The 13159-nt window shown below is 31.6% G+C and overlaps 2 protein-coding genes across 2 annotated transcripts; both read left to right on the forward strand.

The window, feature by feature from the left end:
- Window positions 1-506: 506 nt before the first annotated feature.
- LOC129950318 (maltase A2-like) lies at window positions 507-3055 on the forward strand. Its single transcript, XM_056062213.1, has 8 exons — window positions 507-720; window positions 785-1128; window positions 1185-1561; window positions 1859-2057; window positions 2124-2231; window positions 2319-2635; window positions 2695-2838; window positions 2890-3055. The coding sequence occupies exons 1-8, from the start codon at window positions 552-554 to the stop codon at window positions 2963-2965; spliced, it is 1734 nt and encodes a 577-aa protein (XP_055918188.1). The 5' UTR covers window positions 507-551; the 3' UTR covers window positions 2966-3055.
- A 7201-nt stretch (window positions 3056-10256) lies between these two features.
- Window positions 10257-12588, forward strand: LOC129951170 (maltase A2-like). The gene is made up of 8 exons (XM_056063197.1): window positions 10257-10468; window positions 10530-10873; window positions 10949-11325; window positions 11391-11589; window positions 11637-11744; window positions 11896-12212; window positions 12274-12417; window positions 12478-12588. Exons 1-8 carry the CDS (start codon window positions 10309-10311, stop codon window positions 12560-12562), a joined length of 1734 nt encoding a protein of 577 aa, XP_055919172.1. The 5' UTR covers window positions 10257-10308; the 3' UTR covers window positions 12563-12588.
- The last annotated feature ends 571 nt before the right edge of the window (window positions 12589-13159 follow it).

Raw genomic sequence — 13159 nt, forward strand, 5'->3', positions numbered from 1 at the left:
CAATATTTAATATTCTGGCCCAATTTCTATCTTGCTTACTTTTTGTTTGCATTCCTGTCTGGCACAAATAAGCGTGTTTTTTCTATTTAAAACTTCCTAATGATTTTTCTTTTTGTGTAGTATATATGAGCTGTTACTTATTCAAGAGAGAATTTGAAAAAAACTTAAAATAGCTTCCAATTACACTTAGCCAAGAGATGTAAATGCTCCATGCCATCATTACCACTGTTCATAATTTAAATATCATTCGAAGGTTCTATTTCGGAACTTAGTATCCCAAGCTAATTATTTATGAATTTCATATCACTAAAATATTTGTTTCAATAGGTGATACGTTTATTACTTAAATTTTATTACTTATTTTTATAACATTGTTGTAAATCTTTTAATCGCAATATTAAAGTGGCATATCACTTCTACACAAAAAATCGTTGTTTAAATATCTGTGTAAACATAATAAAGAGTTTTCTCAAGTTTAATCGATAACATTCTTCTTCCGCTTAGGACTTTTGTGTTTAGTTTGATATCTTGCTTTGTCAAGAAAGGCCACCATGAGAGAGAATATATCTTCTGTGTTAATTTGTGTGTTTTTATTTTTTAACATTTCAACATGTACAGCTACCACTGCCGCGGCCGATTGGTGGGAAGATTCATCCCTTTACCAAATTTACCCCAGATCATGGAAGGACAGTGATGGGGACGGAATTGGAGATCTTAACGGTAATATTAATAAATTTTTTAGAAATTTAAATAACTTTCTTATTCTCCTGTTATTGAAACAAAGGCATAACAGAAAAGCTGGAATATCTTAAGGAAATTGGAATAACTGCAACATGGCTGTCACCAATTTTTAAATCCCCTATGTCCGATTTTGGTTACGACATTTCTAATTTTTACGAAGTCGATCCTATATTCGGGTCTTTGGATGATTTTGATAAATTGATCAAAAAAGCTAAAAAGATAGGGATCAAGATTATTTTAGATTTCGTTCCAAATCATTCAAGTGATGAGTGTGAATGGTTTCAGAAGTCAGTAGAACGCAAGGACGGATATGATGACTTTTATGTATGGGAAAACGGACTAGACGATCCAAATAATCCTGGAAAGAAGCTTCCCCCATCAAATTGGGTACAGTATTAAATAGAAACATAATTATGGAACAAACCAAATATCTTTTTCCATAGGTAAGCATTTTTGGCGGAAAGATGTGGACGTGGAATGATAAGCGTCAACAGTTTTATTTGCATCAATTTCAAGTAAAACAGCCAGATTTAAACTATAAAAATACCAAAGTACGGGAGGAAATGATTAAAGTTCTGAAATTCTGGTTAGATCGTGGTGTCGATGGTTTTCGTATAGATGCTGTTCCTCATATTTTTGAGAAAGTAAATGCTGACGGAACATATCCAGATGAGCCACTTAGCGGCTCCACTTCTGATCCTGAAAAATATGAATATTTGGACCATATTTACACCAAAGATCAATATGAAACAGTAGAGCTCTTATATGAATGGAGATCTTACTTAAATAAATATCAAGAGGAAAACGGTGGAGAAACACGGTAAATTTAAAAACAAATTAAAATTTCAAACAATTTTTATTTATATTTCTAAAACTGAACATTAATTCTGTGGGATAGGCTAACATTTTTATCTTTTACTATAAACAATTCTTAAATATGAATTGTAAGTTCGAAAATGTAAGCGAAAAATAAAATTGCTTTAGATTGTTCTCATAATTTTTGATAAAAAAAACTTAATTTAATGCAAAACTCTAAACATAATATTAATAAATTCAAATTAAAATCATTAATACATTAGCCATATTAATTTACATTTAATTTGGTATTCATTATAAGAATTCTGCTAGCAGAAGCTTATTCTCCAATCAATGTTATTGACCAGTACTTTGGGAATGGAACACATTTTGGGGCGCATTTACCATTCAACTTTAATTTAATGGGACTGAGAGGTTCTTCTAATGCCCGTGACCTGGAAACATCGATCAAAAATTGGATGGATGTCATGTGGAATAAGCACAAAACAGCAAATTGGGTGGTAAGTAAATTTGTTTTTTGAATTAAACCCAAAAACATTAAGTGCATCGTGAATTATTAATTCTAGCTTGGCAATCATGACAATAATAGGATAGCTTATAATTTTGGTAAGGAAAAGGTGGACTTAGTCAATGTAATAATAACTGCTCTTCCCGGTGCAACTGTAACGTATTACGTAAGTCTATTCTCGAGGAGTGGTAACAGAAAAATATTTAGAAAAATATTTTTTTAAATATTTGTGATATGTATTTGTTTTTAACAGGGTGAAGAAATCGGGATGTCAAATGTGGAAACACAATGCACAGAAATATCTTGTGACAGTCGAGATCCTGAGCGGACTCCATTTCAGTGGACTGATGGAAAATCTGCTGGATTCTCTTCTTCCTCAAAAACTTGGTTACCAATATCTGATGACTATAAGAAAGTCAACGTTAAAGTGCAGCGAGGAGCAGATCGAAGCACGTTAAATATTTTCAAGGAATTGCAGAAACTAAAACGATCTCCAGCTTACAAAGCGTTTAAGGATAATGGAGGATGGAGTTATGGAGCAATTAATGATCAAGTATTTCAAGTTATAAGGTGAGATTTAGAGATATGAATCCTGTTTTGCTAAAAATGCTCATGATTTTTTTCTGAAGATCATCGCCACAGGATGAATATCGAATCTTAGTCAACTTTGGCGATAAACTGGAAGAAATTGGACCTTTAAGTAATTCTATTGAAGATAATGAAAATATTATGGAGTACTTTTTGCTTACTAGTCATTCTCCTCATCGTAGAGGGTAATTAATAAGTTCAATAATTTCAACTTAGTATTTATTTTTTTTTTACAGCGAAAAGGTTAATTTGAAAAGCATTTATATGATGCCATTCGAAGCTGTTGTCCTGAAAAGAATTATAAAAAAATAAATAAATAATAACAAAAATGTAACTGATATTATGACCTGTGACCAAAAATTTATAAACAGAAGTAAAATATAGTGATTTTTTTTCTTTAAAGCGTTTTATTATTCTTTTGAAAACGATAGATTTGAAGTTATTGTTGTGAAAAGAAAAAGTATTATGGTTTTGGCTCGTTTTCAATTAATATTTGTTTTTTTATGACAAATAAAAAAAAAATTGGGTGGCACAACAGTCCCATGAGAACAAGGGCCTTGTGACTTACATACAACTCTTAACCATTCCTGTGTGCCAGTACTGTTAGGGATGGAGGATAAATTGGTTACGTAAAATTATTATAATGCTGCAGTGCATGAATTTTTTTCGCTCATAAATGTCTTAAAATAATGAATTAATTCATTAAACTGGTAAAATAAATTCAAAACAGTTATTGCTATCGTAAATGAATGCAAAATTGATAAACAACTATATATTAACTTGAGTATTATTTTGGTATGCAAAATAAAAGTGTGAGAGCTAACACTCTCACAGAAAATGTTTCTATTGAAAATAAAAATAGACATAAAATTGTTTATTCCCAAAAAATATGATAAATACAAATTACATTTTTTTATAATTTCCGAGCTAAAAGTAAAGAGTACTTTAATGAAAGGGGACCTAGTACTTAAAACAAAATACTTAGAATTGTGGGTATAATTATGGCCTTAGACATTGGCCGTAGACAAAATTTCTATGCGAAAAATATTGCAAATATTTTGCTAGGTGTTTCCTGCTTGGAAAAAAGTCGAAGTCCCTTATAATCACGTAATGCTCTGCTTTTTTGAATTGCTGACTTGAGGTAACTTCATCATAGCTCCCTTCAAAAAACAACTCCGTCAAAGTCATAATTCCTTAAATTTACCTTTAGCAACCGAATTAAACATCGTCAATAAAAAGTAATTTTAAAAATGAATTGCATACAAATCGCCGTTTCTTTACATTTATATTTTATTCTATCAAGAGAATAAAAAAAAACGTACCTTTTACAATTATTTTTCTAAATTAAAAAGTATTTGAGACGTACAAGAATTTAGGGTTGATATGAAAATTGATGTGCATCTATTTTTTTGATATCCGTAATACCAAGTGTATCAAAAAAATTCATTATAATCATAAAATTCACAGTTTATCAACAAAGTTCATATTTGATAGCCATAATACCATTGCATCACAAATATTGTTATGTATCATGTATCCAGTTGATAGCTAGTTTATAGCTATAATAGGGCTATTAAGGACATTTTTGACAAAAAACTTTAATAACTTTTATGCTCACATGGAATTTTTGTGGACTTTTTACAAGTTGTTGATAACGATGCCTTTAGTGTATGTATGTATGTACCAATTTTCATCGGAATGTGAATTAATCTGAGGTTTAAAGTTTATTTTTACTGGGTATTACTTTAAAAATCTTAAACTGAAATAAAGGAGAAATGAAGATGTATGCTGTGTTACAGAATTTATAGTTGCATTGAAATTAAAAACAATGGGATGCGACCCTTACTGATAACTTTCCATCCCGTCGGTCAATTTGTTTTGCTCAGAATTTCAACAAAATGGTCATAACAATATTTATCAGTTTCTTGTAAATTTTTCCAATTTTTCAATTTTAACCAACTTCAAGTAATGTTTTTTTGTAGGTTTTTTATTATTTTTTAAATAACCTATTCGATTCTTTCTCAAAAACCTAATTCTTCATTGCATATATTTTTATTTTGGATTTAAAATAATTTCTTGTTCGTGAAAAATTCGACGTGACAATTTTTTTTTGCTAAATAGTCCTTACCGCATCTTTCTGCATTATGATCTGTATAACAACATTTATTTAAAGTCGATATTTCCACTGACTCTTGAGGTATGGACAACGAAAAAAGCTTCCAGAACTAAGTCATCAAGTTCAATTGCATACAAATCGGCAGGAAAGATAAAAATACCTGTGTCTAGACTCCAGTAGCGAAATTCAACACAAATTGATATATTGCTGATAATAAAATAAAAATAAATTTATTACAACTTAGCATTTAATTCAATTAAAATAAATTTTAAAAAACCCACGCGAAACCATTTTGAAACTATATTTCCATGAATTTCCTGGAAATGAAATTGAAAAAGATCAAAAATAATGTATCACCGTCACATTATTATAATGCCTTGAGTAATACAATTAATTTTGCAAACAAAAATGTCCGTGAAATTTAGACTGTTATTTGGCACTTAAACCCATTTTCACCCCATCAAATAATTCATTTGTGAAGCTCGTTCAGGGAATGCTTACCAGTTTACAATTATTCTCCATTTCGGACTGAGGGAATTCGCTCATCTAGCGGAATTAAATTAATGTCGCTTACAAGTTTATGATTTTTGATAAATTGTTTATGCAAGATTTATCGTTAATATGTAAAGGACTAAATTTAAGTACAATCATTAATATACTTCACGAAATGTTTGGGGTACAGAGCTCTTGCCCTATTGTATGCAGAAGAAAATAAAACTACAGTTTCTAACATATTAAGAACCCAACGTGATTTACAAAGTTGTGAAAGCGTACGTTTTCTGCACTTTGGCATATAACTCTGTAAAATATACATTTGGCTCAGTAAAAAACTTTTTGTTAATTTTTGTTTGTACAATTTGTAATGATACAATTTATAAACTTAAAAACATTTAATAAAAAAACAAAACATAAATTAAAATAACAATCATCGACAGTTTAGCAGAAAAATACATTACAAAAACGTTTTAGATGTGAAATTTAAAAGATCGAGGACCAATCGGCAGATTGCAAGAAACAACCACTTGTAGGCCATGATACAAAACTTTATATACTCTTACTGGCATGTAAAACCATCCATACTTTTCAAGATATGAAGGTCTAGTTCTGATTGCACATGTTTTAAAAGCATCTAAATTAATGGGAAAAGCAGACGCTAGAACTTTAATGTAATATGTAATATCCCAGCCGTTTTATTTTCGTCTCGAAAGAATCACCTTGCCTTATTGCCATCGCTAGAGTTGCCAGCTTGTTTAGTTATTATGTAAATGCGTAAGCTAGTTTTAATTTTAAATCTTGTTTATATGAGCTCTTCTCTGGCTTTGACTTTTTCTTGCTTTCTTGTTCTTTGACTTGCCAAACCTTAACAACAATCCGGTATGCTATGAATGTGAAGAATACACTCATGAAACGAATTGAAGAATGGAGCGGACTTAATGGAAAGACATTTGAAGGTGCATTCTCAGACTTTCGAAATAACAGTGGCATTATTCATTTGGGATGGCTTTGCACCGCATATGTAAAATTTTTGTGATAATGAAGGTGATAGGGCAGTGCACGCTGCCATCTAACATTGTTAGCAAAAAAAAAACGGTTTAACTGGAATGTGAAATTCTTCCTCGTGGATTTTGAACAGGTTATAATGCGGTAATATCAAGCAGCACCTTAAAGAACTTCATGAATACAGGCTTTCAAATGCATGTAGTCGCTAAACTGATCAACACTGAATGAATATAGTTTTTCTCTTATAAATGTACAAATTTAATAAAAATACTCCAGTTTTCCCAACCATCAAAAAAAAGTAAATACCCTATGACCCTCATGTCTGATTTAATAACTCCAATCAAAACTTTTTGTAAAAAACATACACGGCACCTCTAAGAAAAAAATATAAGTCTACTTTCACAAGCCAATAATTGACACTGAAACTATCACCGACTGCACCGACCAATTTTATTTATTTTACATGCCTCCTACACAAAAATTCTTTCTTAATCGCTTATGAGAAAGTTTAGGCTGCAAGTAAACCCTGTTTCGGAATTCATTTAAATAATAAATAAATTAGGTGACGCAACAGTCCGTTGAGAACTAGGCCTAGTGACTTACAACTCTCAACCACTCCTGTGTGTGAGTATGGTTGTCAGGGATAGAAGGGACCTACATTTTTAATCCGAATCGGAACAGCTTATATGAGAAAGCACTTTTCATGACAAGAATTACTCTTGGGATTACGCAGGGATTGAACCCAAGACCTTTTGGCATGACAGTCCAACACTAACCATAATGCCATGCATTAATGTGTGCTACTCACTTTTTCAATTAAATGCCTCTAAATGAACGAATTCTCACACTGTGGGACGTATTGTCAAGTATACAGCATTTTTTAAAACACTCCGGATTATAATATTCATCTGTTAAATTTTTACCTATTCTGCTCGCACTTCATTTTAAAATGATAAGGGAAGTAAAAAATCCTTAAGTTTTTATGTAGTAGGTAAATAAAATGTATAAAAAAAAGTGTTTTTGGTATTTTTCAATATAATATTCAACAGTTTTTCCTTTCTTCTCCCTTTATCAAAGTTGAACGTTTATAGAATAACGAAATTTTTTTAAGATTTTGAAAACTCTTCAAAGAAGATTTTAATCATTGTTAAAAGATTCTTAAATGCTTGTTTAGAATATTATAATGAATTTGATATAATCCCATTTAATTTCCAAAATAATTTCAATTTAAAAAACAGGGCTAACATGTTCCATAATATTGAAAACCACCATTTTTGTTTAACTACTATAAAAACATCGAGTGTAGCTTCGGCTGTGTTTCACCTAGCGCCACCGTCCTGTTGAAATCTCCAATTTTTGTGTACAAAAATTCTCAATAGGCCCGATAACGATCGTCATTGATTGTAACGGACACTTCTTGTTCATTTTCGAAGGAAAATGACCCAATTATGTCTCTGGATCCAAATCTGCACCAAACACTGACTCGTTCTGGGTGTATCGGCTTTTCAATGTATGCGTGCGGGTTTTCTGTGCCCCAAATGCGATAATTTTGCTTGTTTACATACCCGCCGAGATCAAAATGAGATTCATCTCAAAAGATATTTTTTTGACAAAATCGACATGGGCGTTGTTCCCACCGTTTTTCAAGCATATACAGAACCATATTCGTCCAGCGAAAGGATAAAACTAATTATCTGTCAAATCAGACATGAGCTAAGTGTTACCATTCACGAAATAAATACTAGTTGAAAAAAAACCTAAGATGGCGACCCTATATATACAAAACTACACAAGCTTCAATCTACATACGATCTCATTCTCATCCCAAGTTAGTTGTTAGTGTACACAATAATATACAATACATGATTATAGCCTAAGACCTGCACAAAATCTAAACAATAAAAGTTGATATAAAACTGTACATGTTTCAACTTTAATTAAGAAAACAAAACAAATATCATATATTACTTCAGACCAAACATAAAATACGTTAACGATGGTGGATTACTGGTTTAATTATTGGTTTTAATCCCCCTTTATTAAAATTTAGTCAATGGCCGAAGTGCTATGGGGCTGTTCTATGGAAGCCAACATGCAAAATTCAAATGGACGCATTAAAATAATAAAAAAATGAAGATAATTAATAATTAGTACCATTAGCTATTGAATTGATTAAGGAAATTTTAAGTCTTTTTTAACACACTTTTGGTTGAAAGACTGCATTTGATAAAACTGCATACAATGTTAGTAGGGAGGCAGAACATAAGAATTCTTCGAAAGACGACCTTAAAGGGTAAAGCGAATGAATTTTTGTTGAATTAATTTAATACTATTTTTATAAATTTCAAAATGAGGACTACTCGTAACATCGCAATTAATGTGATTTTTTGAGGTTAGGATTTTCATGCATTAGTATTTGACAGATCACGCGGGACTTCAGACATGGTGTCAAAGAGAAAGATGCTCAGTATGCTTTGACATTTTATCATAAATAGACTTACTAACGAGCAACGCTTGCAAATCATTGAATTTTATTACCAAAATCAGTGTTCGGTTCGAAATGTGTTTCGCGCTTTACGTCCGATTTATGGTCTACATAATCGACCAAGTGAGCAAACAATTAATGCGATTGTGACCAAGTTTCGCACTCAGTTTACTTTATTGGACATTAAACCAACCACACAAATGCGTACAGTGCGTACAGAAGAGAATATTGCGTCTGTTTCTGAGAGTGTTGCTGAATTGGGTTTGTGTTATTCGACCACATGGAAGATTTTACGCAAAGATCTTGGTGTAAAACCGTATAAAATACAGCTCGTGCAAGAACTGAAGCCGAACGATCTGCCACAACGTCGAATTTTCAGTGAATGGGCCCTAGAAAAGTTGGCGGAAAATCCGCTTTTTTATCGACAAATTTTGTTCAGCGATGAGGCTCATTTCTGGTTGAATGGCTACGTAAATAAGCAAAATTGCCGCCCGCATTTGGAGTGAAAAGCAACCAGAAGCCGTTCAAGAACTGCCCATGCATCCCGAAAAATGCAAAAGTCTACAGAAATAAGCCAGCAACTATTCCAGCTTTGGAAGACAACATTTCCGAAGAAATTCGGGCTATTCTGGCCGAAATGCTCGAAAAAGTTACCCAAAATTGGACTTTCCGAATGGACCACCTAAGACGCAGCCGCGGTCAACATTTAAATGAAATTATCTTAAAAAAGTAAATGTCATGGACCAATCTAACGTTTCAAATAAAGAATCGATGAGATTTTGCAAATTTTATGCGTTTTTTTTTTTTTTTTAAAGTTTTCAAGCTCTTAAAAAATCACCGTTTACATTCATCCAACATCTTATAAAACCATCATAAGAGTTGGAAAAGAAACGAATACCAAAATCCCTATAAGTGAAGACGTAACAGTTTCTGGGAATTAAAATGATCTGCACACTTACAATTTATTTTTTTAATGATAGTTTTGGGCTGCCATCTCGAAGGGTTAAGGAAAACATATTTTCCCATCACAAATATGTAGAACTATAAATATCAGACAGAATACGATAATGTTTAAATTGATTATATTACAGATCTTCATGTCATCAGCCAAAATAGTTTTAAAAAAGTGATAATTATATAGCTGATTTTTTAAAATAAAATTTACAGATAATTTTAAGTTCAAAATGTGCTTAAATGGTAGACAAAAATTAGATCTGATTTTAAATGATATGACAAATTAAAAGCATTTTAAGTACGTATATTTACTTATCTATAAAACTTTAATCAATTAAATGTAAAGCCTGATCGAAGTTTGGTATTTTCGTTTAGTTTGTTTATTAATAACAATCTTTTAGATATATTAAATAGTAAGCTTTCTTATAATCGTTGTTGTTTACAATTTAATTTAAGATTTAATCTTTTAATTTAATGCAACTATAGTATATTTCCAGTGTGAACATTTATAAATATTTTTTTTTAAGTTAGAAGGAGGTATAATTTTTTCCTTAGTTTTAGTAAAAAAAGGTCTATGAAGCTACTCGGTTCTAGAAAAAAATGGAAAAGAGATTTGTGCTATTTTTTGTTCTGATTTTCTTGGTAAACAGTCTCCCAGCTTCAACACAAACAATTGATTGGTGGGAGGATGGATCTCTCTACCAAATTTATCCGAGATCTTGGAAAGATAGTGATGGTGACGGGGTTGGTGACTTAAAAGGTATGATATTTGACCAATTGGATTATTTTAATTCAGCAATCAAGAATTCCCCATACCTAAGGCATAACTGAAAACTTGGAGTTTCTAAAAGAAATTGGAATGACTGGTGCATGGTTGTCACCTATATTCAAGTCTCCAATGTCTGATTTTGGATACGACATTTCGGATTTTTACAATATTGATCCACTTTTTGGCAGTTTGGAGGATTTTGATGAGCTTGTGGTGAAAGCGAAGAAAATCGGATTGAAGATTATTTTAGATTTTGTACCAAATCATTCGAGTGACGAATGTGAGTGGTTTGAAAAGTCAATAAATCGTGAAGATGGTTACGACGATTTCTACGTATGGGACAGCGGTAAAGATGATCCCAAAAATCCAGGAAAAAAACTTCCTCCATCGAATTGGGTGAATATCATTAAAACAATACTTACGTAATATTATTTTATTATTGTTATTTCAATGACTTTTCTTTTAAATTAGTTAAGTGAGTTTGGAGGTAAAGCTTGGTCTTGGAATGAAAAACGTCAACAATTTTATTTGCACCAATTTCAAAACAAGCAACCTGACCTTAATTTCAGAAACGAAAAAGTACACAAAACAATGTTAGATGTCTTGAAATATTGGTTAGACCGAGGTGTCGATGGATTCCGCATTGATGCGGTCCCGTTTTTCTTTGAAAAGATCAACGAAGATGGGTCTTACCCCGATGAACCTGTTAGCGGGCAAACAACCGATCCAGAAAGCAATAAATACTTAAGTCATATATATACGAGAGATCAACAAGAAAATGCTGAACTGTTAATGGAATGGCGAACTTTTTTGGAGGAATATGAAAGAGAAAACGGAGGTGAAAAGAGGTAAAAATCAAGATAATACATAGTTTAAGAAATTATTTGTGCTACCGAATAGTGATAAATAATAGAGTCTTACTTGCGGAAGCTTACTCTCCAATCAATGTTATTGACCAATATTTCGGCAATGAGACGCATCCTGCTGTACATTTACCTTTCAATTTTAACCTTATGTCCTTGAGTGAATCATCTAGTGCCAGAGATTTAGAAGTATCGATAAATGAATGGATGGAGGTAATGTGGATAAAACACAAGTCAGCTAATTGGGTAGTAAGTAAACATACATTGAAAATGTATTCCTTAATAATAGAAAATAGCTAGGTAATCACGATAACCCGAGAGTTGGTGACCGTTTGGGAAAAGAAAAGAAAGATCTGTTTAATATAATACTCGCTGGATTGCCTGGAACAACTGTCACATATTATGTAAGTTTATTAAAACATGCCTTACTATTTCTATTTAATTTTTATATTAAATTAAAGAAATTTTTTTAAGATTTTGTATTTTGCTAATAAAGCATTTGAATTTGTTTGAAATATTTACTAACATATTGATTTAAACACACTTTTTCTGAAGGGTGAAGAAATAGGCTTGGATAATGTTCCCACTGAATGTACAAACATAACATGTGACTTCCGTGATTCAGAACGAACTCCTTTCCAATGGAATGATAAAGTGTCTGCTGGATTTTCTGTTACTAACGAAACTTGGTTACCAGTTTCTGGAGATTATACAACACTTAATGTTAAGGTTCAAAGAGGAGTAGTAAGGAGTTCCTTAAATATATTTAAGGAAATGCAAAATCTTAAGCAAACAGCTGCATTTAGAGCATTCAAAAATGATGGAGCTTGGAATTATGGTGCTGTTAATGATCAAGTATTCCAGATAATAAGGTTAGATTTTTGAAAAATATTAAAGCATTAAGTCTTAAGATTTTCTTTTTTTTTTAATTAGATCTAATTCAAATGAGGAGTATCGCATTCTTGCTAATCTGGGCAATGAACTTGAGGTCATTGGACCTTTATGTAATTCTGTGGAAGAAAGTGAATGTTCAATGGAATACATATTGGTGACAAAATATTCACCTCATCGTGTTGGGTATGCTTTTTCTTGTATTATTGAAAGTTTGGTTAGTGATTAAAACTCTTTTTAAACCAGGGACATGGCCAACTTAAACAAAATTTATATGATGCCGTTTGAAGCAGTTGTCTTGAGGAGAACAATTTCAAAGCAAAAAAAATAGTTTACAATAAAATAGGAATAACAATATGATGTTGAAAAAATTTTTTAGATGAAAATTATAATTTATCTATTTATAGTTATTTATTATGCTTAGGTGTATTCAGAGCCTGATTAGTTCATAAAGTTTGAAAGTTAATTTCCCTTGGAGGCGTTTGAGTTTTAAATCAAGACTGAATGAAACGTCACGCAAAGTGCAACATTGATTTATTCCTTAAAATAATTGGTTGAAAGCGCTCCTATGCGGTTTCGATCTTTTAAAAAATGTGCCCCCTAGTAGTTGCACCCTACAGATTTATTGCTCAAATAACAATTTGTTTGTACACAAACATTTAATTAAAATTATTTTAAATAAAGCAAATGAAAATGAAGACCTTTCTGTATTAATTTTGACTTATATTTCTCTTGATTAATTCTTTCTTGTTTTGAGGTTGGATGTTGAATGAATGAAGAAAACATCTACATTGTAGTATGGAAGAAAGATCACCAAGAAAAAGCTCAAATAACTGGAGGAGGTAAAAGAGATCAAAACTTTGAAAATATCTCCTTACTTACACTTCAATATTTAAAGGCCAGAGGCAATGTTAAATATACGAACCAA

Source organism: Eupeodes corollae, chromosome 3 (genome assembly GCF_945859685.1).
Source record: "Eupeodes corollae chromosome 3, idEupCoro1.1, whole genome shotgun sequence".
Classification (NCBI taxonomy): Eukaryota; Metazoa; Arthropoda; class Insecta; order Diptera; family Syrphidae; genus Eupeodes; species Eupeodes corollae.